Source organism: Lutra lutra, chromosome 4 (assembly GCF_902655055.1).
Source record: "Lutra lutra chromosome 4, mLutLut1.2, whole genome shotgun sequence".
NCBI classification, from domain to species: Eukaryota; Metazoa; Chordata; class Mammalia; order Carnivora; family Mustelidae; genus Lutra; species Lutra lutra.
Window position 1 is genome coordinate 178298078 of NC_062281.1, and position 27432 is coordinate 178325509.

The 27432-nt window shown below is 55.1% G+C and overlaps 1 protein-coding gene across 2 annotated transcripts; it reads left to right on the forward strand.

Annotated features, from left to right (window-relative positions):
• The first annotated feature begins 842 nt into the window (after positions 1-842).
• CRYBG2 (crystallin beta-gamma domain containing 2) lies at positions 843-27432 on the forward strand. Of its 2 annotated transcripts, XM_047727798.1 has the most exons (22): positions 843-1035; positions 3095-3164; positions 4724-5415; positions 9802-12439; positions 12885-12932; positions 13040-13152; positions 13316-13445; positions 15338-15477; positions 16287-16413; positions 16656-16691; positions 17036-17172; positions 17321-17447; positions 17739-17878; positions 17976-18102; positions 18340-18372; positions 18466-18578; positions 22534-22663; positions 23982-24121; positions 24475-24598; positions 25599-25757; positions 26956-27115; positions 27211-27432. In XM_047727798.1, exons 1-22 carry the CDS (start codon positions 920-922, stop codon positions 27297-27299), a joined length of 5589 nt encoding a protein of 1862 aa, XP_047583754.1. In that variant the 5' UTR covers positions 843-919; the 3' UTR covers positions 27300-27432. The 2 variants fall into 2 exon arrangements, with proteins under 2 accessions (XP_047583754.1, XP_047583755.1); XM_047727799.1 differs by lacking the exons at positions 843-1035; positions 3095-3164 and adding an exon at positions 9557-9671 and having other exon boundaries at positions 5280-5415.

Genomic DNA, 27432 nt, shown 5'->3' on the forward strand with positions numbered 1-27432 from the left:
ATGTACATCTGCCGCTTCCCATCACTTTCCTCTCAGTTCCTAGGAAGCCGGCGTGCCTGCTTCGCTGGTACTCCCTGCCATGGTCCGGTGGGGTGTGCTGCTCCCTCTGTACATGCCAGGATCGAAGCCCCCAGTCACCGTGGGGGTGGCGGGGCAGGAACACAAGGAGGTCAGCGTCCATTCATAACCGTTCCAGCAAGGGGCTCCACTCGCGCCCCCGTGGGTATGAGCTGCTTCCCCGCAGGGGACTGAGCGATCTTCACGCTCAGTCTTACGCCCTCCAGGTGCGCGCGCGAGAACGTTCAGGAGCCCACGGCGTCCAGGCAACTACAGCGACAGGGTCGGCTTCGGCCTCCTCCGCCCAGTAATTGAGGTCACGGTGTAAAACCCACCCGGTCACCCCCTTTGGCCCTGTACCATAGGCCAACCACCAGGGCAAGGCCCCACTCACTCGACAAGACCATGCCCCCTCTGGTCTTGACCCGGCCCCTGCGTTCTAGCCCCTCCTCCTCGGGGGAGAGAGACCCCTGGTTCAGCGCCGCCTCGCTGGCCCGAGGTCCCTCCTTCCCGCCCACTTCGTGCAAGGCCACCGTGGGGGCTGCCGGCACGCGGTGTGCCCCTGGAGCCTCCCGAGGCCTAAAGAAATAGCGCAGTCCATGCGGAGAGCACGGCAAGAGCGGGGAGGAGAAGTGGGACTCAGGCGGTGCGACCCCTGCAGAACGCACGCGGTGTCCTGGGGCAAGAGCCGCCCACGGGTCAGTCCCCCGCCCGAACAGACTGCGGGCGGGGCCGCTGTTTGTTCAAGGGGGCGGGCCGGAGAAAGCGTTTCTCTGCGGAGGAGCGGAGAGGAGCGGATCCGGGTGGCCCCCGTGGCCCCGGAGGGCTGTAGTGCCCGGGAGCCCGGGGCCTTGCCCTTGCCATGGCCGAGCCGCACGCGGGGCTGGGGGCGCTTTTGGCCCGCGGCTTGGCCAGGCTAGGGCTGCGGAGGGAGCGCCGGGGGAAGCGGACCCCGGAGGAGGCCAGAGCCCGGGATAGGTGAGGGGGATGGAGGAGGTCTGCAGGGGCACCCCTGGGCTCTAGGGGTGTGTGCGTGCGTGTGTGTGTGTTAGAGGGTAGTGAGTGTTCAAATAAGCGTGTACGAGTGTCTGAGAGCATAAAAATACACGTGATAGTGTACTACGATTTTGGATATATGACTGTGAATATGGTTTTTAGAAACAACCTGCGCTTTTTTTGAAACTTTAACTTTTGCAATTCCTGAAGTCAGGCGGCGGCAGGGGGGATGACTTCCTCTCCCGAGACAGTTTAAAGGCCAACGTAGGCGCCCCCCCTGCCGCTGTGGACTTTGTCACATCCCAGGCCAGCTTCCCTCTCGTCTTCATTCCCTTTGTGATGAGCGTGACGGGCCCCTGAGGTGTCGCAGACCGCGCTGCGTTTGCCCTCAGATGGGACGATTTCCCCTGTCGCCCCAGACTGTAGTAACAATAAACCTTTATTTGCCACTTGCTTCATGCCTTACCTGGACTATCTCATTTAATCCTCACAGCAGCGCTATGAGGCAAGTGTAGTTCGTGTGATTCAGATGTGGAAATGGAGGTTCGGAGAGGTGAAGTCACCTGCGGAGTCACACAGCTGGGAGGAGGTGGGGCTAGGTTATGAGCTTAAACAGTATGACTCCAGAGCCCATATCCTGAAGCACTGGGCTGCTCTTTTACCCGGAGAGATTCCAGGACTGCAAACCCGTGGTGGGGGGCTGGGCAGAGCTCCGTCCTAACCCCAGCTGCGGCTGGCCTGGTCCCCTTGAACATACTGCTTCCTCTCTCTGAGCCCATTTGCTGGTAACCACCGTCGGAGTGGAAGGAAAAAGGCTCCATTCTGCGTGGCAAAGCTGAATGGCCGGGAGGGGTCAGTGAAGAGGACCCCAGTGGCTCACAGGCCCGGTATCGGAAAAGAGCATGGAATGTGCTCGCATGGAATGTGCTCGCAGGCACTGGGGTGTTGTGTCTCTAGGTAGTTACCGGGCAATTTGTTCTGATCTTATCATGGCACGGCTGTCTTTAGCAGCTGTGGGAGGGGTAGGGTACCTGAGCACCAGGCGCAGAGGGAGAGGAGGGGTTTGTGCTGTTCTCTCACCCCAAAGAGAAAGGGGGAGGGGAGGGCCTAGCCACCCTGGAAAGCCTGGAAGCCTGGGTGCCCCAGGGGGTACCCACACCCTACCACTGCCCTGCCCACCCCAGCAGGGAGACACGCCCTCTCCCATTACCTGGTCTGGCAAGAACCTGCCCTATAGGGCCCAGGTGGCATGGCCCCTCCCTTTCCGCACTTGAGAGGAGGCGTGGTTGGCCTCCTGGTGAGTCAGGGATTGGGAGGACAGGGGAGGGACTGCGCATGCTCAGGGGCCAGCCTGATGATACAGCCCATGTATGTGCCTTTGGACGCGTTCTCACCAGATGTGGGAATGGGACTCCAGCACTAAGGAACAGGCCTCTCTGATCCCTGCTGATTGCCCGGGATTGGGGGCGGGGTGCACGGGGGAGACGGTCAAGGCACTTCCCCATCTTGCCCCCATTAGTGCCATGATGTCCAACCAGCCTTTGGAATGGGATGGTCCTAGTGTCCTAACTCCAAGGCTCACCAGCTGTGTGACTCCAGGCAAATCACTTCATCTTTCCGGGCCTCAGTTTCCTTATCTGAAAAATAGGGGCATAATATTCACCTTCTAGGATTATTTTGAGGCTCAAAGGAGATCACGTGAGCACCATATCTAAGGCTAAGCCTGGCTCCCAGAAGGCCTCATCGCATAGCAAGCTTTTGAACTATGGAGACGCTGTCCTTTTTCTATATTCTGATTCTACTATAGACCTAGTCCCCACTCTTGTCCCAAGCTCATCTGTCTGTCCTCTCATTTGGGGAGTAGACAGCTGGGGGAGGGAGCAGAGGGGAAGCTGCTGTGTAGACGTTGCCCCACTCCTAAGGTTTCAGAAGCTCAGCCTGCCTATGTGCCCTGAGAAAAGTAGGGGAGGGCCCCAGAGTCCAGTCTGAGCGTGGGAGGGGGGAAGGCTACTTCACTCCCTTTCCTGTGCTTCCTTCCTAGGCCCTGGGGTGGCCGGAGCTGCCCAGACCTGGCCCAGGACCTGGGCAGCACCAGCAATGTCAGCCTCAAGGTAACAGAGAATCCCAAGAGGTGGGAAGGGAGTGGGATCAGAAGCTCTGGGAGGGGCTGGGCTGGCCCTAAGAACCCTGACTTACAAGTCAGGCACCTGGAGTTCTCTAATCCTCTGCCACTGATTCACTGTGTGATCCTGCACAGATCACTCCCCGAATCAGTTTCTCTGTCTGCAAAATGGGGACAATAATGCCGCTCAGAGTTGTGAGAAAGAATGTGAGAAAGAAAGTCATAGATGTAGAACATCCATCAAGGGGCCTAGATGTTCTGGAAACCTGAGCTTCCTAATGCTCAGGCCCTTGGGGAAGCCTGGAGGGCCAGTACCTGTACCCAGGAGCCCCCTTTCTATACTCCCTTCTTTAGCTTGACCTTGTCTCCTCTCTGGCCTCTTTTCCCCAATTCCTGGCATGCAACCCCAGGGGCGAAGCTGGACTGGTGGTTTAACCTTCTGGGCACAGTTCCCCATCTTCAGTGGATCTGAGGCATGGCTCGAGCAGTGACAGGGTGTCCTCTCTTTGGAGGAGCAGAAGGCCTCCTCGAGGTGGCTTAGCAGGTGTGTGTCTGTGGTCTAGAATACCACTGGTAATCACGCATGTTTAATTGAGTACTCATTAGGTGCTGGTTACTCTGCATGGCTTATCTCATTCAGTCTTCATAGCACTCCCAGGAAGCAGGTACTGTTATTATCATACCCATTTTACACACAGGGACACTGAGATTGTGGCTAGAAAGTAGCTTATCTGTGATTTGAGCCTGGATTGCCTGGCTCCAGGCCCCCACATTAAGTCATGGTGCCCTCCTGTCTCTTGACATATTTAGCCCCTGGGGAGCAAGAGGCTGTATCTATTTCTCAAATGAGTAAATTGAGGTATTTGGGATCAAGGGCCCCTGCAGAGAGGACTTTTGGCCTCAGATTTGGCTCCTCTGTTGCCAAGTACATAAGCCTGCTCCTGAGAATTCGTGGTTTGGGGAGCAGTGTCTGTATGAGCCTGGGATCGCTGGCCCTCTCCCCACCCTCCCACGGCCAGGCTGGGCCCCAGGGGAAGATAGTAGATGGAAGTTACTCACTTTCGGGGGAACCCTCTTCCCTGACTCCCTCATGGCCCAGGTACATTTCTATGCCCAGGTGCCTCCTCCAGGGTGTGCTTGGCAATCTCAGGCTGTGAGGGTCCCAGGGACGGGGGAGGCAGCTATAAGCTCTCTGGAAGTTCACAGGGGGCCGAGGCCCTAGACACTCATACTGGGCACATCCACGCAGCCTCTGATCCCCAAAGAAGCTGCTGCTAAAGGGCCAGAGGCCTGTGGTTGCTTGGGAAAGTGGCAGTTGGCCTGAGAGTGGGGCCGTTACTGAGGGATTTTGGTCAAGTCAGTGTCCTCTCTGGGCCTCACTTCCCTCATATGCAGAATGGGAGGGCATGAGTGAAATACTGAGCGGCTTCCCAGAGCTCTGCCCTTTTGTCCAGTTCTCGGGCCGAGGAGGACCGTCCAGGGTGTTGAGGGGTGCTGGGAGGGTAAGGAGAAGTGCTGTCACCAGTCGCCTGCCTCTGCTTTCCCTAGGCCCAATCCCACAGCTGCTCAGAATGGGACCTTCGGACAGGGAGCCGTGGTTCCTGGCTTTGGAGGAGACGACACAGCTCAGGGGAGCCCCATCAACCCCTGGGGCGCCTGCAGAGGCCAGCCGTGGGCAGTGCCTCTGACCTGGCCAACTACGCCTCCGTGGGACTGGAGAGCCCCTCATGCCCGGCGCCAGATCCCGGATGTGTGGAGCAAGGGACCCCAGGCTGCACTTGTCTGCAATCTCTGTGCCCTGCCCCAGGGGTTCCTGTGAGGCCCGAGCCACCTGGCAACCTGGGAAACCTGCTGCCCCGCCCAGCACCCTTCCCCACAGGAGAGGGGGCAAAGGGCGAGCCTGTCACACCGGGGCCAGTCCTGCCCGATCCTGCCCAGACCCTACACAAGTGTCCCTCTGCCAGGAGGACCCGCTACTACATCGCTATAACCCTCCAGGGCCACAGGCGGGCATCTGGGGAGGAGGGTGGAGAGCCTAAACCTGCCCAACCAGCTCTCCACCCCTGCGGCCCTGAGGAATCCAGGGGCTGGCAGGAGCCTCCCCAGGGGCCCCGCCCCATCACGGGGTGCCTGACAGACCAGCCCCAGGAGCCCCGGCTGAGAGCCCCACCGCATCAGGAGGTCACAGCCCAGCAGCAGGAGCGCCAGGCCTGCTGGACGCCCGGCTCCCCACACAGACGGTGAGTAGACGTCAGGTCCCACATGGGGTGACGAAGGGAGGGGAAACTGGCCTGGCTGCCCACTCTTGGGTCTCTGCCTGGTGTCTGGGCTTTTCTAAACCAAGGCCCATTCATTTGGCTCCCCAAGCACGAGCTAACTCTGCCATCTTCTGCCCACTCAGCTCTGCCCTCCTCTCCCTCCCCTCACCCACAGGCTACATCGGGGGAACTGTTGCCGCTCTTCCCTGTCTGCCGGAGGAGAGGGAGAGCTTGTCATGGAGGGGTTGGGGAGAGTGACCTTCTCCTTAGTGATACCCACCACAGACCCAATCTAGGAATAGGTGCCCAGCCAAAGTGCTGGGTGTCCTGGGACCAGCAGCTTAACTTCTCTGGGCCTTGAGTTGTTGAGTAGATTTGATAGCTGGAGTGAGGATGGAGGAGGTGGTCACAGGACGTGCTTTGAACTCCAGGGAGCTGGGCCGCCCAAATAGCAGGGATGCTTGTCATTAATGCCGCAGTCAATAATGACCCCACCTGGCTCTGGGGTGGTGACCTCAGGAACAGGCACGAGGTTCCCAATCCTCAGTGTTTATTTGCATTGGAATGACTCCCCTGGATCTGCCTCATAGGCCCAAAGGGGGAAGGATGGGTCCCCTGAAACTCACTGAGGAGGGGTGATGTCTCTAGGGTCACCAGGAAGGGGCACTGGAGCTCAAATAGGGCTCTGAAAAGTTCCTAATGATGCTGGTGGTGGCTGTTATTTATGGCTTGTTTTTTTTTGTTTTTGTTTTTTTTTTAAAGATTTTATTTATTTATTTGGCAGAGAGAGAGGCGGGCACAAGCAGGGGGAGTGGCAGGCAGAGGGAGAAGGAGAAGCAGGCTCCCTGCTGGCTAGGGACCTCCCCCACCCATGCAATACAGGACTCGATCCCAGGACTCCGGGATCATGATGTGAGCCAAAAGCAGACACTGAATTGACTGAGACACCCGGATGCCCCATGGCTTGTTTTCTAAGCATAATTCTTTTTTTTTTAATTTTACTGTTTTAAAAGATTTATTTATTTTAGAGAGAGAGAGAGAGCATTCTAGCACAGGAGGGAGGGGGAGAGGGTGAAGGAGAGAGAGACTCTAAAGCAGACTTCCTACTGGGCGCAGAGCTTCAGCCCATGACCCTGAGATCATGACCTGGGTCAAAACCAAGAGTCAGACACTTAACCGACTATACCACCCAGCTGCCCCGTAAGCATAATTCTTTTAAATCCTCAGAAAGCCCCATGAAGCAGGACTAATCTTATTGACCACCCTCACTGCAATAGGGAAACTAAGGCTCAGGTAAATCACATCACTTGCCCAAAGTCAAGTAGAAAGTGAAGGGGTCGGAACTTGAGCCTGGGTACCTGTGCTTTAACCACTGCTTCCTTCTGCCTCTCCCAGAGGACTTGCTGGCCCTGTGCCGTCCATGCAGGGTTGACTGGTTGCTGTACAGGGTTTTCAGTGACCCCATGGAAGTGGGTTTGGCAGCATCAGAAATGCCCAGGCCCCTGAGCAGGAGTCAGGGTACCTTGTCCTGTGGTCAGGGAAGGGGAGAGGTGGGACCCTGGGTGGCCCAGAGCCCTGCTCAGGCGCCCCAGCTGGGAGAGAAGGGCTTTGGAGAGAGGGAAGGTTCGTGGAGGAGGCAAGCCTTGGAGAGGAGAAGGAAGCAGCAGCAGGTTTAGCTGAGGGGACTGGGGCTCTCCCTGCCACTCCCTGGCTATTTTGGGACGAGGTAGCTAATGACAGACTCTGGTTGGAGGCTAGGGGCTCACTTAGAGAATCAGGAAGCTGACCTCTGGGGATACCAGACCTCTGTGACCTCTTTCTGGGGGAAGCATTCCCTGTGTCAGGACTGGCAGATGTTGGGGTGGGGGCAGGGAGGTGGGACACAGTCGGGACTGCATGCGGGGCTGTGTAAGACGTATATGCATTCATGTGTGGCTGTGTTGAGTGCAGGCAGATTTCCCGAGCAGGGAGGAGGACTGTGAGTTGACCATGTGTATTGTGAATGTGGGCACATGTCACTGTGTCTTGTGTGTTTCTGTGTGTGTGTGTGTGTGTCTGATGCATGTGTCCACTGTGTCTCTGAGTGTATGTAATGCTGTGTGTCTGACCGTGTCTGTCTGTGTAAGTGTGTAGGTCTGGTTTTGTGCCTGTGTGACCCGGTGGGTCTGTGCTGGTGTCTGTCTGGGTGTCGGTGTTTGTCTGTGTGACGCAGCATGCGTTTGTGGGCCTGTGGACTGGTTTGGCCTAGTTTGGGGGTGACTCACAGGTAAGCGGGGAGAACCCAGGACTTGTTCGGTTAGACCAGGCTCTTTCCCACACTCCCCCCGCCCCCTCCTCAGCCTCTCCCTTTCCCGGCCCCACACACCTTGTTTGGAGGTCACAGTCAGCCTGCCAACAGATCCTTTTCTGATCTGGGGCCCTGAAGAAGAGAGGGCTCTGGGGCTGAGGGCTTCTGCTAGCCTTGGAGGTATCCTGGGCCATGGGGGTGTGTTGTATCTTCAGAGCAAGGATGAAAGGGGGCAGCTATGGGCAGGCAGATTCCAGCACAGTTGGAAGAACACTCTAGCAGTCATGACTGTCCAGGGATAGGACAGGTCAGCTGTCAGATGGTGACCTCTGTATCCCCAGAAGTGTGCAAGCAGAAGCCAATGACCACATGTTTATGGAATGAGTGACTGTCTCGGGTGTTGTTCAGGGGCTGGGCTGGCTTGAGAAAGGCGTGGAATTTTGATTGCTAGGAGGTCATTTACAGTATCTGATCTGATGACCAATGGCTTCCTTTGAAGCTGTTCTCTTGTTGCTTTGCCAAAACTGATGTGGTTCTTGTTTTTATGTCCGGTTCTTTGGACCGCAGACTCCTAGAACCCCGCCTTTGGGTGAACCAAACCAGGGCCCAGCACATCACCTAACACAATTAGCCCTGAATGAATGAATGAATCAATCAATCAATCAATCAATCGATGACTTAGAACCCAGGCTCAGCTACTTAATAGCCTCAGGGGCAGGGAATCTCAGGGAAATCCTAGTTATTATTGCAGAAGTAAAGAGGAAACTCAGTGGGGGGCTCAGTGAGAAGTGGGAGTCCCAACAAGAAGGCCATGGTTCTGTTGGAAGAAAAGGAGCTCCTTAGTGAGGATGGGAGGGGGTCGTGGCCTCAGGCAAAGGGCCCTGATCTAAGGCCTCAGGTGTCTGGCTGTGCCCTGCTCTCAGGAATTCTGGTCTGGGGAAAGGTCTGGGATTCATGTCAGCTCCCTCCCTTCCCCAATAGGCCACTCAGACCCTATCATAGCTCCCAAGGTTCCTGGAGTCAAGTCAGGCTTCCCTGGGCCTCAGCCCCTTTCATCTCTGTCCTCATAAAACCTGAGTCATTGCTAGGGCCACAGAGCAGGATCAAAGTTCTGGGTTCCACTGGCTTCTCAGGGGAGAAGAAGATAGAGATGGGGGAAGGAAGTTGGGGGCAGGGGTGCATTTCTGGTCTTAGCTTCCCTTATAATGGCCTGGGGGCTGCCTCTTGGGTCCTTGGGATCTGAGAATAGGATTGTCCTGGTCAGCACAGCCTGGAAGTGGGAGTGAGGGCTGGGTGGTCCCTCCAGGACTACTGTGGCCCCCTTTAAAAGTAAATCTCTAAACCACAGAGCTTGGTTCACCAGATACTTACATTAGGGAGTTTAGTGGTGGTCAAGTGCTTAGAGTTGGGGTTCAAGTCTTGCCTCTGCCACTGTGTGATTCTGGGTAAGTTTCTTAACCTCTCTGAGCCTTCTTTGTCCTCATCCGCAAAATGGGAATGTTTGTTTATAATTGATTCTTTGATGTATCAAATGCATGGGATTCTTTTGAAGATTCGGAAGGACAATGAATATTAAGCAGTTAGCAAGGTGCCTGGCCCGTGAAGCTTGACGGGGAGAAGTGGCTGGCCCAAGGTCATCCAATAGTAAATGATAGGGTCAGGGGAAACTTAGCTTTGCTGGAGGCCGTAGCCCATCTTTCTTTTCCTCCCTTTATCATGGCCAGGTGCCTGGTTTTCTAGTTTTTGGCTTCTGGAGGACTAGACCCAGGGCTCCTTGGGCAGAGTCACAACCCCACCCATATGCTTTTTTGCTCTCTCCCTTCTCTCTCCTTCCAGGCTCAGGCCTCAGCTTCACCCCTTGAAGGACCCTGGCATTGGGGATCATCTGAAAGTGGGGAGATGGTGGGAAAGCTGGGAGTATCACGCCCATTTTACAGATGAAGAAACAAAGGTCCAAAAAGTCCAATGGGTTGCCTGGGGTGACCAAGCCTGAGCTTGGCAGGGGTCGTTACTCTGTACTGCGAAGAGCCACCCTCATCACCCCCTGACCCTGTCTCTCTTCTTCCCGGCACCATCTGCAGGGAGCTGGAGCACAGTGAGCCAAGGACACCTCAAGACAGGTCGCCGGGGCCCAATATGGAGGAGGCAGGTGGGCCCCTGGCTCAGGCTGAGACTCCTGTGGTGAGCACTACGCTGACATGGCGGCGGCTGCCCCCTGCCCACGAAGAAATGAGACACCGTTTTCACAAGGTGTCCCTAGTGTCGGGGGCACAGAAAGAAGCCCCCCGGGAAGAGGTGTTTGAGCACAGCCACTGTCGAGAGGAAGTCAATGGCTTTGTGACACGGGAAGAAACGACTATAAATTACCAGGGACCCCGGGATGGGGCCGGCTCCAAGAGCTGTCAGAGTCACGGGCCCATCTTTTCCAAGAAGTACACACTACTCCCCAAGGAGAAAAGGCGAGTGGGAAGGCTGAAGGAGGCTATAGACCAGGGTGATGGCAGCCCCCCCGAGCCCAGGACTGAGCCAACACACCCGGGAGCCATGGCCAGGAATGAGATTTTGGTGCCCCTGCCAGGGCCCCGTGAGCCAAGCCCCCACCCAGGTGTAAGTCTCATCAGTGGGAGCCCCCGGAGCCTCGAAGAACGTCGGGTGACACGCACTGTGCAGACCACCGTGGTGGTGGGAGGGCACACGGAGCGACAGGTGAACAGCTCTGTGACCGTGGGGCCGGTGATATCGGGCGAGGCCCCGCCGAGGGGCCGCAAAGTTGTTCGCACCGTGAGGGCAGTGGTGGTGAGCCCCGAGGCCGAGGGCTCACCCAGCCTCAGCCAAGCCCGGGAGCTGCTAAGTAGCCTTATGCCTGCTGAGCGTAGCCCCCCGGCCAGCCGGCTTCCCAGGCCCGTGGCTGTTGTGCCAAGGAGTCCGGGTCTGGGCAGTGCAGGGGGCGCAGGCTTAGGGCAGCTGCCTGAGACAGGGATGGCAGAGCCAAAGGACAAAGCTGCTCTGGTCCCTGTGGGCATCCCAGAGGATGTCCACCCACCTTGGAACCAGGATGTCCCTGCAGCTCGCCCAGACCAAGACCAGAGCAGAGCCCCTGATGCCAGAGCCCACGAGGTCCCAAGGGATCAGGGAGCCTCCAGTCTCCCCCAGCCTCCTCTCCAGATTTCCCAGGGCCAGGCACTGTCACCTTCCTCTCCCAGACGCCAGACCCCTACCCCCTCCCTGGACCCAGTCTGCCCCTCAAAGCAGCCTGTGGTGCCCACTCACCCCAGGACCCAGCTCACTGTCAAGCCCAGGGGACCCCAGGCACTACACTCTGTGAAAAGGGAAGGGCTCACAGATCCCTCTGCTGCCCCCATCCTGCCCAAGGTGAAGAGCGAGGTGGCTGTTACAGTCCCTGGACAGCCTCTCACTCCATCCTCTACAAGAAGGAAGGCTGTCCCCAGCTCAGGAGGGCTTTCTGCTCCCTCCTCCCCACTGAATATATTTGTTGAAGACTCTAAAAATATCTCTAACTTCTCCCTTACCCAGGAAGAGGTAGCGCAGGGTTCTGGGGTCCATGCCGACCCATCCCTCACCCAGAAAGAGGTTGTGCAGGGTCCTGGTGTTCCTGCTGCTTCACCCCCCAAGCCCGCCCAGGTTGTCCAGGCCCCAGAAGGCAGCCCTAGCACCCAAAAAGAGGCTGTCCACGGTACTAAAGGCAGTCTTGCTTCTTCTCTCAGCAAGGACGAGGCTGTTCAAGGCCTGACTGCTTCCTCTATCCCATCCCCCGAAAAGGATGAGGTGGTTGAGGGCTCCGAAGTGAGTCCCATCTTATCTCCCACCCAGAAAGAGGTTGTCCAGGATCCCATTGCTTCCGCTACCCCATTTTCCACCCAGAAGGTGATTGTCCAGGATGCTGTTGTTCTCCCTGCCCCATCCTCAGGGGGCAAGGTGTCCCCCAGCCCCGGAGCCCCTCCTGTCCTGGCGCTGATGGTAGCAGAGGCCAGCCCGGAGTCCCGGCTTGTCCCTGACTCTACCGAGGGCGAGATGGTCCCAGAGACATCCCTGGAGGAGGAGGTGGCCCTGGCTGCTGACCTAGAGATTTTCCTGGATACGCTGCGGAGCATGGAGCCCCCTGAGATCCTCCGCACTCATCGGCTGCCACGAGCCCCCCGCTCCTCCTACCTGGCCATGTACGCTACGCTGCCCGCCATCGAGGAGGACCAGCCTGGACCATGGGTGCTGGGACGCAGCCCCCAGGAGGCTCCCACACTAGAAGGGAAAGAGGAGGAGGAGGAAGAGGAGGAAGAGGAGGAGGAAGAACCAGAGAATCCCTACCTGAGCGACGACGAGAAGCTCCAGCGCAGGCAAGAGAAAGCTGGGCCCAGCCCCTCCTGGGACTCTCGCCCTGCGAGGCTCCCCCAGGTCTCTCGTTCTCCTCTGGAGATGATGAAGAAACATGTGGCAGATGCCAAGGGCGCCCCCTCAGCGCTGGGGCCAGACTGGCAAGCAGGGAGCAGGCTCACTTCCCGTCTCGGAGGCAGCCTTCTCTTCAGTGGGCTGGTGGCTGCCCCCCAGGAGGGCCCGGCCTCAGAACCACTGGGTACAAAACTATCCGCCCTGCCGCCCCACGGGACGCCGGGACTCAGGAAAGTGCCAGGACAGCTGCCCCTGCTCTGCAGTGAAAGGCCACCATTGGAGAAGCCTGCTTGTGCCCGGCCTCCGGAGGGTTGGGTGAGTGAGGCCTTGGATGAGCAAGGTGATGGGGGCGAGGGACACCTGGCCTCACCTTGGGCAGGGTTTGAATGGTATCAGGACCGTGACACTGGGAAGAGAGTCTCGAGAAGCCAGAGCCTTGAGTCTGATGTCTAGTTTAGTGTGATCTTATACAGGCCACATCCTTCTGGGCCTCAGTTTCCCTATTCACATAGCAGAAGGCTTGCACTGTGGAGCTCAAAGGGCTTGGTGGCTCTGATCTCTTGGAAGCTGGGGGAAAGGAGTGATAGGCACTCACACCCCTGGGGCGGGGTGATGAGCTCCCTGGAGGTTGGTGACATCCTCTGTGGGCCAGTGGAGTGGAGGCCAGTAGGAAACATGTGGGATCCTTGGAATGACAGATTATGGGGAGGCAGTAAGGAGGCCACACCATAAGACTTTTTATTACCTCCCTCCATGCCAGAGCCCAGCATTAAAGACCCAGGGCAAGTTGAACATCAGGCCTGGAAAGGTAAGGGGGGAACACCATGTGGGGGTTGGTGCGGGGAAGACTGTGGGGGCAGCAGGAGGCCGGGATCTGGGGATGGGGCGTGAGGAGTCCCTCTGTGTCCTCTCCAGATGATCCTCTTCTCAGAGCCTGGCTGCCAAGGCAGCCGAAGGGAGGTCTGGGAAGACATCGCCGACACTTCTGGGTGGGCCCACGTGGCCTCCGTAAGGGTAGTTCGAGGATGGTGAGTGCGGACTGCCAGGGTGAGGCAGGGGGCTGCTTGTGGACCTGGGGGATGCCAGGGCGGTGAGATGTGCCTAGGCCAACCTGGCTGAAACCCCTTCAGCCACCCTGCTTTGTGGCTACATCCTCTCCCTGCCGGTGACCCTGGGTCTCTGTGCCCACAGCTGGGTGCTCTACGAAGAGCCCAAGTTCCAGGGCCGGAAGCTGGTCGTGGCTGAAGGAATGGTGGATTTAGGAGCTCCAGAGTCCGTGTGGAGCACCCAAGGCATCGGTTCCCTGAGGCGGGTTGTCCGGGTGAGTGGCTGGGAGTGGACACCAGATGCTGCCCCGTCTTCCCCAGGCCCCAGCCCTTGAGGATGGGGACAACCTCAGGTGCCTAGAGTTGGAATGGCCGGGAGAGCTCACATGGTTGAGGAGCCTGAAGGGAGCTCACTATGGATTCGCCTGTAGAGTCCGGACCTCAGAGCTCCACCTGGGGAAGAAAGGAGTTCTGGGGTGCTCGACCTGCCTTGGGGAGGCAGGGGGCAGACAGAGGCCAAGCCCCAGCTTGGGAGAGCAGCCTGGGGAAATTGGAGCTGGCTTGAAGGGTCTGGTGAGAGCAACAGAAATGGTTGGGAGTGGCTGCAGGTGCCAGCCCACCTGCCCTGGGCCCGGGATCTCAGGCCCAAGGTCAGACCCAGGGTGCCACGGATGTTTGTTCATTTGCTCACAGATGCTGGTTTATGTCTGCTTGTACTAGGCACTGTGCCAGGCAGCGGGTGGACGGGGGAGACCTGTTCTCTGCCCTGCCAGACTCATGGTCAAGCTAGGGTATGAGGGTGGGACCTGAGGCAGGAAAGCCATATAATCAGATTAGGGATTTATAAACATCCCTCTGGCTGTGGGGAGGAGAAATCTGGGACTCAGGAAGACCAGGCAGGGCTGTGACTTCCAGGTGAGGGGCACCTCTGAATTTGGAGGGAGAAATGCGTGGTTTGAACAGGCCCAGTCAATATTATAGTTCCATATCTGTAAAGTGGGGGAAAATACAATTCAGTTTTTGTAACACAAATGTACAGACTACCGAAATTAAGCTTGACAAAACTGTCTTGGCCAGTAGGGAGACCCAGAAGAGAAAGCCCAACCCTGAAAGCAGGGCCTATCACACTTTTTTTTTTTTTTTTTTTTTTAAATTAAAGCATGAGCACCTCTAAGACAGAGCTGTTGCAATCCTCCCAGTAAGAGGGCGAGAGCGGACGAGTCTTAACCAGGGCAATGGCCCAGCTATGCAAAGGAGGGGATGGTTTTGAAAGCCTCTCCAGAAACACACAAATGTTTGTGGACGATTTATTGTGAGCTTCTCACAATAAACGCATCTTCATGTAGGAGGTAACAAGGTAGAAGAGAAAAAAACGAGAGCTTTGAAGTTGGGTGGACCTGGTTTCATTTCATTCATTCAGCGTGGACTGGGCTCCTCGTGTGTGCCAGGCACGTGGGAGGGGTTGGTTGCAACAGTGAACACACACTCCATGGGTCTGTTCTTTGCTCTGCTACGTCCGGGCTGTGTGCCCTCAGGCAGGCCGCCCAACTGCACGGATCCTCACTTTGCTAGCCTGTGAGTGAAGTAAGAGCGCCTGCTGGGAGGGCTGGCTGAGATGGAGTAGGACATGCCCTTTCCATGGTGCCTTGCCCTCAGCAGATGCTTCATAAGCGTTTGGTGAGGGAGCGAGGGAATGAAATGGTCTTAGCGGGAAAGAAACACCCAGAATGCAGAGAGCATCTGCTGCTACCTGGGATGAGATCCAGGTAGAAGCCAGTGTGGACTAGAGCAGGAATGGTTTACAAAGGAAGAGTCCAAGTTAGACCTCAGGTGACAGCTGTCCATCCTCCTTCTCTCTGGGTTGGATTTTCAGGCTACCCAGAGGCAAGGCGAATGGCATGGCACTCGGCAGGTTCCCGCTGGGAACTTTGATCACCGGTACCAAAGGTCCAGCGCCAAAGAGAGGGATTTGGTCTCAGGCTTGTCTGGCCAACATTGCAGAGAACACCCCAGTCACCCTCCTGGCTTCTGTGGAGATGGCCACGGAGGTCTCCCAGAAGCGCCCTGGGACCCTGGCTGGACAGGCTTGGGGAAGCTGTTAGGGGCAGGTTGGGGGTCATCTCTGAGGGGGGCTGTTTACATACCCTTTTCCACCTCTCTCTTGCAGGACTACATTATCCCTGAGATCATCTTGTACTCTGAGGAGGGCCTCCAGGGGGAGCGAGTGAAACTAACGGATGCCTTGGAGGACTCCCAGGGCCCGGACAGGCCCCTGCAGGTGGCATCCGCCGCTGTCTCTGCAGGACTGTAAGTCTGGGCAATTCTGGAATCCCTTCCTTTAACATTCATTGTGCAGGGTGCTGGGGACACAGAGCTGATAGGACACAACTCCTTCCCTCAGGCAGTACTTACTCTGCTGGAGGGGACAGGCAAGTAAGAAGGCAGTAGTGATCAGAATCCTGGGATGGGGGAGCACAGAAAAGCACCAAACCAGCCTGAAGTCAGAGAAGCCTTCCTGGAGGAAGAGACATCTCAGCTGGGATGAGTGGGCTGCAGGGGAATCTCAGCATAAGGAGAGCAGGGCAGGAGGGACTGCCCTTGTTTTGTTCACCACTGTCTCCCTGATGCCTGAAGCAGGGGCTGGCATGGGATAGATTCCCCTAAATATTTGTTAATTGTGTGGGGAAGAGTATATCTAGCAGAAGGAACAGCACCTGCAAAGGCCCAGAGGCAAGAGAACTAAGCCTCGAAAGTTCAGTCTGGCCCAAGAAAGTAGAAGGTGAGAAGATGTGAGGAGTCAGGAAGGGAGACATATCAAAGGGCCTCTGTGCAGCTGGACTATATTGTGGGGCTAATAGGGAACTACTGGGGGTCCTTAAGCAGGTATGTGTGCAGGAAAGAACTCTCCAGCTGTGTGAAATTAGCGCAAGGCCAGAGGAAGGGGGTGGAGGGAGTGGCTACTGCAAGAGATTATGGAGGTCTGAATTGTCCTCCCGCATCGTCTTGATGGGGGCTTCTTTCCCTAAACCTTTTTCTCCCCTCTCAACCTTTCCCCCATCACCAATCTGTGTCCCTGTGTATCTGGGGTACAGCTGTCTCTCTACCTCTCCCCCCAGGTGGCTGCTCTACCCCAAGCCCTACTTTGAAGACACTCCCTGCATCCTGGAGCCTGGAGAGTACCCCACCTCAGAGGCCTGGGGTGCCTTGGACCCTACAGTGGGCTCCTTGAAGCCCATGAGACTGGTAAGGGGCAAGTGGTCACAAGTTACCTTGCCCTGCAGGTTGTAGGGAAGAGGCAGGGCCTGGGGGGCTCCTGTTAAGAATGGGATTGAGGAGAGGGGGAATTATCCCAATAGCTGGGGCAGAGGGAAGACAGGGGATTGGCCATTTTTAGGGATCTCAGGACCAAGTAAATCCTGGGTTACCTGTCCTCCCTCTTCTTCCTCTACCTCTGGGTTGGTGTCTCAGCTCTGTCTCCTCTGCAGGGCTGCCCAAATGTGGAGAAGCCAGGGGAGCCCAAGGTAAGAGTCTGGGCTGCAGGGCCGAAGAGGGCCTTTGGGTGGGGTGTGTGGGATATGCGTGTGGCTATCACAGCCTGGACCAGAAGACAGGGGAGGAGAGTGCGGGGGAACGGAAGCTGGGTTTGGGAAGGCGGAATCTTATGGGCTCGCTGGAAACTGGCTTTTGATATAAGAAGCAGGTCAGAGGTCAGAGAAAAGAAACAGGAGTTACCTAAGAGAATGGAGCTCAGTGAGAGTGGGAGGACTTAGCTCTGGGCTAACTAAGGCAGGGCCTCCCTGGCTGGCTGGGTGTGTTTCAGTCCAGATGGTTCCCCGGCACCCTCACACCACCTGCTTTTCCCCAGGTTGTGGTTTACGAAGCCACAGGCTTTCAGGGCCAGAGCTGGGAAGTGAGCAGAGACATCTACAACCTTCAGCAGCCAGAGGACAGCCAGAGCCCCCACCTGGCCTCTGTGGGGTCCCTGCGGGTTCTTGGGGGCTGGTGAGGACTCAGAACCTTTCCTCCTACTTCATCCTCCCCTCTGGCCTCTACAGTGGGGGTTGGGGAATGGCTCCGGCTGCGTAGGGGAAGGGGGCAGCTGTCTTACACAGCCATGACCAAGTCTGTTTGTCCCTCTGCCTTCCCCCAGCTGGGTGGGCTACCAGAAGGCAGGCTTCCGGGGCCACCAGTACCTGCTGGAGGAGGGGGAATATGCTGATTGGTCACACTGGGGAGGCTATGACGAGGCGCTGACCTCCCTGCGGGTCATCCGGACGGTAAGCAAAAACAATTGGGCCATCTCTCTGCCTGTGGCCACAGCCTGATGCCCCCCACCCTCGCCCCCAGTACAGTCTGTTGAACGAAGAGTTTGTGCCATCTCTCCCAGTTCTCCAGAGCGCCTGGAAGTGTTCCCTGAGGTCTAGCCTCTTGCCCTTCTGCTGTTTTTTCCCAAGCCATACTGATCGCCTCACTCCAAAATCCCCTGGTGGGCTGCGTCCCCGAGGTCTGGGCACTCCCGCGGGTTTCCGTGGGTGGGCAGGAGAGACCTGACTATCCCTGGGGCCCAGGATTTTGGGGACCCGGCCGTGGTGCTGTTTGAGGCCATGGACTTCGAGGGGCATGGAGTGGAGGTGAGAGAGGCATTGCCGGACGTGGAGCTGGCGCGACACGGCCCCCACACGCAGGCCATCCACGTGCTCAGCGGCGTGTGAGTGACCCGGGCTCCGGGAGCGCGGCGGGCCAGGAGCGGTTCCCGAGGAGGAGCCGACCTCGCCCCGCTGACCCGCGCCCCGCCCTCCCTGCAGGTGGGTGGCCTATCAGAAGGTGGGCTTCTCCGGGGAGCAGTACGTGCTGGAGAAGGGCGTGTACCGCAACTGCGATGACTGGGGCGCCGGCAACAGCGCCCTCGCCTCGCTGCAGCCGGTCTTGCAGGTGCGCGCCAGCCGCTCTGGGTGGGGTCCTGGGGGCCGGGACTTGGGTCCTGGGAGGAGCCCACTGCTGGGGGGGCGGGGCTGGAGTGGGGAGGGCGGGGCTGGAGTGGGTGGGCTCCGAGCGCGGGGCGGGGCCTCTGGAACGGAGGAGTTACCCGAGAGCCATGAAAAGGGTCGGGAAACTGAGGCTAGAGGCTGGTACCCTCCCTAAGTCTCGAAACTTTGGGCCCTCCTTTAGGTCGGCGAGCACAATCTGCACTTTGTCTCAAAGGTAAGGAGCTGGTGGGGGTCTGTCTCCTCTTCCCATTCTCTCTGTCCCACTCCATCGCCCTCCATTCTCAGCTCTTCGTGTCTCTGCCTGCAGATTCAGCTTTTCTCCGGCCCCGACTTCCTGGGCGACCACATCTCCTTCGAGGATGATCAGGCCTCCCTGCCCGCCTCCTTCCAGGCCCAGTCCTGCCGAGTCCACGGGGGCAGGTGAGGACATGGGGAGAGGGTAGAAGTGGGGCCCACTTGCCCAGAGCACTTAACTCCGCTTGGAAATCCAGGCTGCAGGAAGGTCTTTCTGTGAAATGATTTTTCCTCCTTGAGATTAGCTATTCTGTCCCGAATCATTCAATCTTAAAGCAAAATAAAGTTTTAATGGAAAACATAAAACTTGTAGATAGTATAGGATAAAGAAGCCCAATCTTGTTTCATCTATCTCTCTGCCTTTTTTTTTTTTTTTTTTTTTTTTAGTGGAACATTTAAAATCCCGACCCAACATAAAATTGCACAGGCAAATACTTAAATATATATCTCTAATAAGAAAGGACCTTCCGTGGGGCACCTGGGTGGCTCAGAGGGTTAAAGCCTCTGTCTTCAGCTCAGATCATGATCCCAGGGTCCTGGGATTGAGCCCTGGAACGGGCTCTCTGCTTGACGGGGAGCCTGCTTCCCTTCCTCTCTCTCTGCCTGCCTCTGCCTACTTGTGATCTCTCTCTGTCAAATAAATAAAATCTTAAAAAAAAAAAAAAAGGACCCTCCTCAACCCACACAGCCACAATTTATTATCACATCTAATAAAATTAACAGTAGTTTGTTAATATTACCTAATGTCCAGTCCATGTTCAGATTTCTCCCACTGTCTTAAAAAAATGCCTTTGTGAAATTGGTTTGTTTTGCTCAGGATCCAAACAAGGTCCACACACTGCTTTTGGTCAATTTGATCTTTAATTTATAGCAGTTCTGCTCCTTTCTTTTTGTTTTATACCATTTATTTGTTTAAAGAAACCCAATAGGGGGTGGCTGGGTGACTCGGTTGGTTAAGCCACAGACTCTTGGTTTTGGCTCACGTCATGATCTCAGGGTGGTGAGAGAGAGAGCCCCACGAGCCCAGTATCTGGTTCCATGCTGGGGATGGAGCCTGCTTGAGATTCTCTCTCTTCTTCCACATCCCTCCTTCTCTGAAAAAAAAAAAAAAAAGGAAAGAAAGAAAAGAAAAGAAAACCAATAATTTGCCCTGTAAGTTTCCCTTCTTCTGAATTTGGCTTATTGCTTCCTTCTGGTCCCTTTTTTCCCTTTGTGTCCCGTATTTCCTGTAAACTGGTAGGCCTGGAGGCTTGATGAGAGTAAGGGTGTTTTGTTCCATTGACAAGAAGACTATATAGGTGGTACCTTGTACTTCTTACTGCATTATGTCAGGCACATGGTTGTCCTGGTTGTCCCACTTTTAATGATATCAAGATCTCTACATTGGGGGTACCTGGGTGGCTCAGTGGGTTAAGCCTCTGCCTTTGGCTCAGGTCATGGTCTCAGCGGGAAGCCTGCTTTCCCCTTCCTCTCTGCCTGCCTCTCTGCCTACTTGTGATCTCTCCCTCTCTGTCAAATAAATAAATAAAATCTTTAAAAAAAATAAAATCTTTTTAAAAAAATCTCTACATTGTAAGATTTGCCATGTAAAAAAAATAAGATTTGCCATTTATCTCTCATCTAATGGTTTTAGTATCCACTGATGATAATTGCCTATACTCACTGTTTCTTTAGAGGTCAAAAAATGATGATTTTAAGATTTTTGGTATTCCTTCTACATGTGTTAGCTGGAATACATCTATAAAGAGCTTTCCCTTTTCAACTATTTGTTTACCCAAAATAGTTTATACAAAAAAGGCAGTTTGATCCTTTGCCAAGGATCAATTTCTCTTGACCAATTTTCAGAATAATTTCTGGATTGGTGCCCTAGCAACCCCCAGAGCTGACTAGAGAAATATATTTTTTTAAAGTATTATTATGAACTTATGGATTTACATGTAATTGAAATGCCTCCATCCACTGGAGTAACTAATTCTCTTGTGTGCCCTAATCATTTTGTCTTTGGCAGTTGGGAGCCCCTTCAAATTGTCTGCTTTTGATATGACTCTAGCAGTTTTTTTATAACTTCCTTGTTTTTCTGGTACAATAAGATGCTCCAGGATCATTTTGTATATTTCTGCCTTAAACTTGAAATCAGTTATCTACCAAGGGATTCCAATTACAATGGTATTTATATGGAACCCGAATGTTTCAAAACTATAATACTAATATTACTACTAACGGTGAAAAGCATTGAATGCTGTTTGAGGTTTCTCTGTGGTTCTTTTTGTCCTCAGGACATTCACCAACATCCCACTTCAAAATATTGTTGTTAAGACATTTGAAATAATACTTCTCGTGTGTGTGGTTATGCCACCAACCATATTGGTAAACGCTCAGGTTCCTTAATTTAACTTAATTTATTTAAATTTTTGGAATACTTTACATTTTTACTTGTTTTTTAATTAAATAAAAAAATTACAGTGTCCCTGTCTTAGCTTGGGCTGCTACAACAAAATATCATACTTTGGAAGACTTAAGAACAGGAATTTATTTTCTCACAGTTCTGGAGACTGGGAAGTTGGAGGTCAAGGTGCAGGCCCATTCTCAGCTCCTTGAGGAGGGCTCACTTCCTAGCTAACAAAGAGCTGATTTGTTCCTGTGTTCCCATGTGGTGGAGAGAGTGCTCCTGTGTTTCCTGTGTCTTCCTCTCTTTTTTTTTTTAAGATTTTATTTATTTATTTGACAGAGAGAGATCACAAGTAGGCAGAGAGGCAGACAGAGGGAGAGGGGGAAGCAGGCTCCCCACTGAGCAGAGAGCCCGAAGCGGGGCTTGATCCCAGGACCCTGAGACCATGACCTGAGTGGAAGACCGAGGCTCAACCCACTGAGCTACCCAGGTGCCCCTCCCCCCATTTTCTTACACAAAAAAGATGTACACTCCAACCTGGTGAATATACTAGAGACCACGGAATCGTACACGTGAAAGAACGAATTTTATGCTATGCAGGTTCTATCACAGTTTTTCAAAAGGGAAGCATGCTACAGACACTGTTCTGCCCTTGTTTTCCCTTAACAGTGTGGAGATCTCTTTATATCCCTTTAAGAGCTCTTCCTCATTCCTTTTTACTGCTATGTTATTTTTTTTTAAGATTTTTATTTATTTATTTGACAGAGAGAGATCACAAGTAGACAGAGAGGCAGGCAGAGAGAGAGGGGGAAGCAGGCTCCCCGCTGAGCAGAGAGCCCGATGCGGGGCTCGAGCCCAGGACCCTGAGATCATGACCTGAGCCGAAGGCAGAGGCTTAACCCACTGAGCCACCCAGGCGCCCCTACTGCTATGTTATTATACTCTACATTCTTAGCAGGCTTTTGTTTTGTTTTATTTTTTAGTGCGCTTTGTCGGGGTGCAGAATGGCAGTTTATTAAGGCATGGGGACAGGACCCGTGGGCAGAGAAAGCTGCTGATTCACATTCTTAGTTTAATTGACTGTCCCCTCTTGATGGGCCTGTGGGCTGCCTCCCCACGGCCACGGCCAACAGCGCGGCACGAAGAATTTTGTGCAGGTGCCATCTCAGGTTTTTAAAGGTTTCAAGATTCCAAGAAATGGGATTGCTGAGTGACTGTACATAGAGCTTTGCTTCATGTTGCCTGATTTTCTTCCCTAGGGGCCGTACGGTTTTATCCAGTCATTTCTGAAGTCTTTTTTTTTTTCTTTTTAGATTATTTATTTATTTATTTATTTGACAGACAGAGATCACAGGTAGAGCAGCAGGCAGAGAGATAGGGAGAAGCAGCCTCCCCTCTGAGCAGAGAGTCCGATGCGGGGCTCGATCCCACGACCCTGAGATCATGACCTGAGCCAAAGGCAGAGGCTTTAACCCACTGAGCCACCCCGGCGCCCCATTATTTCTGAAGTCTTGACTTCAGTCTCTTGCTGCAGGGCCTGTTCCCCCTTGGCCTCTCCTGGGCTTGGGGGTGTGGGGGTCCCAATCAAGTCTGCCTCCACTCTGCTGCATGTCAGAGGGTCTGGCAGGCCAAGTACAGGATGGGCCAAGCTCAGATACCTACTCCCATCCCCCTGCTCTTCCCCTTCCCCAGCTGGATCCTGTTTGATGAGAAGAACTTCGAGGGTGATCAGCACATTCTCTCCGAGGGCGAGTTCCCTACTCTCACGGCCATGGGCTGCCTAGCCTCCACGGTCCTGGGCTCTCTCCAGAAGGTACCCCTGGTGAGTCACCGTGTCCGGGTCCAGGCAACTCCTGAGGCAGCGGGTGCTGCTGGGGGGCGTGCCGGGTCCCGAGTCTCTTCTCACTGTGGGCGAGGCTGCCGGAGCTTGGAGCCAGTCTTCATCAGAACCGCCCAGGTCCCCCCGAGCCCCTGGCTTCCAAGGCAGTTCCCCTCACTAGAGATTTATGGAGGGCCCACCGTGACAGGTCCTGGGGACGCTGAAATGAATCAGACTCAACTCTGCCTTCCTGGAACCCACGGCCATACTGACATAAAGATGACATTGCAGAGTGGTGTGTCCAGATATAGAGGTGGTGTGGGGACAGGAGGGAGCAGCACTCGGGTGGGCTGGGGGCAGGGCCCGGAGCACGGACTGGGGGCTCTGTGCAGGGAGGCGGACGGAGAGCCAGCTCTGCTCTGTGGGGAGGGTGGGCGGGCGGGGACAAGACAGTAGGGCTGCTACTCCGTAAGCAGGAACAAATGATGATGTCCTGGACCAGGGAGGAGATGGAGGGAAGTGGCCCATCCACAGTAAGGAGCCAGAGTCTGGAGGACAGGATGGGCTGGCCGTGGCAGCACCGCGGAAGCTGACCGCGGAGCACAGACCGGCTCCGGGCGGCGTTTCACAGGCTTCCCGGGCACTAAGGCATTTAACCCCGTGAGGTTCGTTACTGCCATTATCTCCCTTCTCCAGATGTGCAGCTGAGGCACAGAGAGGTCATGCCACTTGCTCCAGGTCACAAAGGTGGTAACAGGCAGAGCCGAGTTCTCCCAGAGGCAGCCCAGCTGCTGAGTCCAAGCTCCGCAAATATACACTGTGCTCTGAAGGCAGACAGATGTGGTTCTGAAGCCCAGCTCTAGGGACTTGAGCAAGGGGTTTAATCATCTCCAGACTCAGTTTCCCTTCTGTTAAGCAGGGATGATAATACCAGCACCTACCTTAGAGGAATGTTGAAAAGTTATAAAGAGATCAGGGAAAGCACATAGCACAGAATCCGGCCAGTGGTTAAGCCCTGAACACGTGAGAACCGCTGTAATTACTGCGTCATCACTGTTGTTAGAAGTGCCATTCACTGGCACTGGGATGAGATTTGAGGGGGCAGTGGGGGTTCCAGTCTGGCACCTGCTGTATCTGAGAGTCTGCGGTGCAACCCGCTGCAAGTGTCCGGGAGTCCAGGGCCTTGTGGGGCGGAGCTCAGGAGGGAAGAGGGCCTGAAATGCGGATCTGGGAATTGGAGTATCTGGAATTGGGGGCCAAGGTGGAGGCCGGGGCTCTCTTGGCCTCAGTCCTTCTCCATGCCCCCACCCCCCGACCCCAGCACTTTTCAGAGCCCTCCATTTTCCTGTATGGACTGGAGTGCTTGGAAGGGAAGGAGATCGAGCTGGACAGGGAGGTGCGCAGCCTACAAGCTGAGGGCTTCAACAACCACGTGCTGTCCGTGCGGATCAGGGGGGGCATGTGAGTGTGTTGAGAGGGGCCGGAGGGTGGGGGCTGCCAGGGAGTGAGGGCTGGGTTCCTGGCCTCTTGTCCCTTCCCACTTCCCTTCCACTCCCCATCCACAGCCAGGAGGGAGGGAATGGGGCAGTGGGAGGAGGGCCTTGGACCCCCCAGCCTGGATCCTCTAGGACGCTCCTTTGTCCTGCAAACCCCAAATCTACTTCCCAGCACCCCCTCCCCACACTTGGGACCCTAATACCAGGCAGAGGAGTCTCAGTGTGAGAGAAAAGGAGGTGGAGAATGTTCTGACATCTGTGCCTCCTCCTATGTCTGTCTGTCTTCCTCTCTGCATCTCCGGCACCTATGGGGCCCAGCTGGGTGCTGTGTGAGCACAGTGACTTCCGGGGCCGCCAGTGGTTGGCAGGCAGCTGTGAGATCACCAACTGGCTGACGTACAGCGGGACGCAGAGGGTGGGCTCCCTCTACCCCATCAGGCAGGTGGGTAGTGCGTCGGCTCATGCGTGCCCGTACTGCTCTGTCGGGCCGTGCGCTTCCCGTGTTGCCCAAACTCAGCACTGGGGTACTTTCGTCACAATTTTGCCACATCATTGTGCCTCTTGAACCATTATCTACTCAGTATTTTTCTCTAAACTGACTCACTTTTTGTTTTCACTTTATCCTTCTTCTAAGGAGTGATATCCATAAAATCATGGGTGTGATGTGTGTGTGTGTGTAGGATTTTTCTTTCATTAGCATTATAATAAATGCATTACCGTTAAATTTTTAGTAATATGTTTATCCACTTAGAACTAAAAAATCTCAGGTGCAGAGATTACTTACAAACAAACTAAAAATCTTAGGAAAGAAATAAAATGGGTTAACATATGTGATGGAGTTGTCTTAAGGACTGAAAATAATGTTTGCAAAGCCCTTAGAAGGGTACTCGTGTAGGTAAGCATTCAGCACCCGTTAGGTGCGGTTCTTCTGTTAGTGCCGTCACCACAATTCAGGACCCCTGGCTGATCTGTGGCAGAGCCTGGTCTGATGCGTGACAACCAGGTGTCTGCCCCACCATGGTTATTCAGCCCAGTGTGTGTGTGCATGTCCGTGTGCATACCTGCATCTGTCCTGTTAGCAAACCTGGGGCGTGGAGTCAGCTGGGGTGGGGGGCTGTGTGTGCATGGCTGAGTGTGTCCGTGTATTTGTGGCTGCTGCAAACCTCTGCCCAATCATGGGGACCTGGGGCGTCTCTGCCAACGTGTCCCCGTGCACATGGCTGCAGGTGTCTGTGGTCACGGGTGTGCACCACGGCCGCCCCCCTGATACCCATGTGTGAGAGAAGGGACTTAGAAGCAGGGCCAAGGAGGGGTTCTGGCAGGGAGGAGGGACTAGAGGGCTGGGGATCTTTGTGGCTCCCCAGCTGAGGGTGTCAGGGGCCCAGCTGGGAGCAGCCCTGCTGGGGGTGCCTCTCACTCTTAGCTCCTCTGCACACCCCCAGCGTCGGGTTTATTTTCGCCTCTGGAATGCCGCCCTGAGGGGATTCCTGGCAGTGCCAGACCACGTGGAAGACATGAAGGCTGGCCGTGTGGTGGTCTCCGAGCCCCAAGTGGGAGGCAGCTGTGTCTGGTACTACAAGGATGGGCTACTGAAGAACCAGGTACCAGCTGAGGGGCTGGGAAGGGGACCCCAGAGCCCCAGGCCCTCGAAAACTCCTTGTGTGGGGAAGTCCCAGCCAGTGGGGACCTGCCCTCGGGCCAGAAAGACAGAGAGAGACACACATACCTGCCAGGACCCTGGGGAGGGGGAGACGGCAGGCTCTGCTCCCCTAGGCGGTTTGGGCTCTTCTCTGGGCCTCAGTTCCCCATCTGCAAAACGAGAGTGTAGAACCAGACACTTCTAAGGGAACTCCCAGCTCTGATATCCTGGGACAGAACTTGGATCCTATTAATAAGGATAGATTCACTCCACAAACATTTCCCAAGCACCTACTGTGGGCTAGGGCCCTGGAATAGAAATGACTCCTGCCTTCCAGAACTGACATCATAGTGGGAAGAGACTGAAACCATTTAAATGAGTAAAACATCTCCATATGTTGGGAGGCTAGAGGTGCACTAGGGGAAAAAGAAATGAAAGGGGGATAGGGAGTGGCTGTAGCTCTGACAAGAGAGGGCCTTTCTAAGAAGGCAGCATATGAGGAAGGCAGCCATGTAGGTGTCCGCAGAAGTGCTCTCCTGGCAGAGGAAACAGCAGCAGCAAGGCCCTGAGATGGGAACCTGCCTTGCAACAGGACCGGCCAGCTCACATCATGGGCTGGAGTGGAGGGAGGGAGGGAAGTAGCAAGAGAGGAGGTAAAAAAGGTTATAGGGGTATGGGTCTTTGTAGGCCGCTGAAGGAGTTATGCCTTTTATTTGAAATGAGAGAGAACCTGTGGCAGGTGCTGTGGTAAGCCCTTCACATGAATGCCTTGTACGATCCTCAGAGGCACTATGAGGCAGGTCTTGCCATACTCTCCATTTTATAGATGAGGAAACTAGAGCACAGAGAAGTTAAGTAACAGGCCGAAAGTCACACAGGCAATAGTAGGTGAAAGCTTGTCTTATGCCAAGTCTTATGCTTTGCGAGTCAGTCATGAGAGGCTTTCTGGAGGAGCCATTTTTCCAAACCTTTTACGGTTTTTCACACTGAATGCTTGCAGCAGCCAGCACGAAAAGATTCCCATCCCCAGGGAACCCAGTGCACAGAAGGATTAAGAGATTGACCCAGGGTCACAGTCCGAGAGAGCCAGGATTCAAAGCCGGGTGTGTGCTAAGGGTGTCGGGTTTGGCGGAGTCACTGATGACCTCCTGGGGTCTCAGGTGGCCCCAACCATGAGCCTGCAGGTGATTGGGCCTCCCAGCACGGGCTCCAAGGCGGTGCTGTGGGCTGAGAGCCGCCTCCCCCGCCAGACGTGGAGCATCAGCGAATCGGGCCACATCTGCAGCCAGATGTTTGAAGGGCGGATCCTAGATGTGAAGGGTAAGGGGGCCGGTATGTGGGAGAAGGCACCTGAGGGGGGCTGTGGCCACTGGGGTCCAAAGAAGCATCTCCCCATATCACCCTCCTTCCGCCAGGTGGCCGGGGCTATGACCGGGACCACGCGGTGCTATGGGAGCTGGCCGAGGACCGGGCGTCCCAGATCTGGACCATCCATGTGCTCTGATACCGCCAACCCCCCCCCCCCACACCCCACCCCGTTCCCCAGCCCTGGAGGCTTTCCATGGGATGAAATATTTTTTTGTAGATTTTGTTGTTGTTGTTGTTGTTGTTGTTGTAACATAAGCTGTTTTCTAATA

What these genes read in the sequence shown, in the direction of transcription:
- CRYBG2 (XM_047727798.1), top strand. Translation starts at nt 920, where the DNA reads ATGGCCGAGCCGCACGCGGGGCTGGGGGCGCTTTTGGCCCGCGGCTTG. An exon ending in CCCTGAGGCGGGTTGTCCGG is followed by an intron (nt 13,446 to 15,337) that starts GTGAGTGGCTGG and finishes TCTCTCTTGCAG; the next exon opens with GACTACATTATCCCTGAGAT. An exon ending in AGAAGCCAGGGGAGCCCAAG is followed by an intron (nt 16,692 to 17,035) that starts GTAAGAGTCTGG and finishes GCTTTTCCCCAG; the next exon opens with GTTGTGGTTTACGAAGCCAC.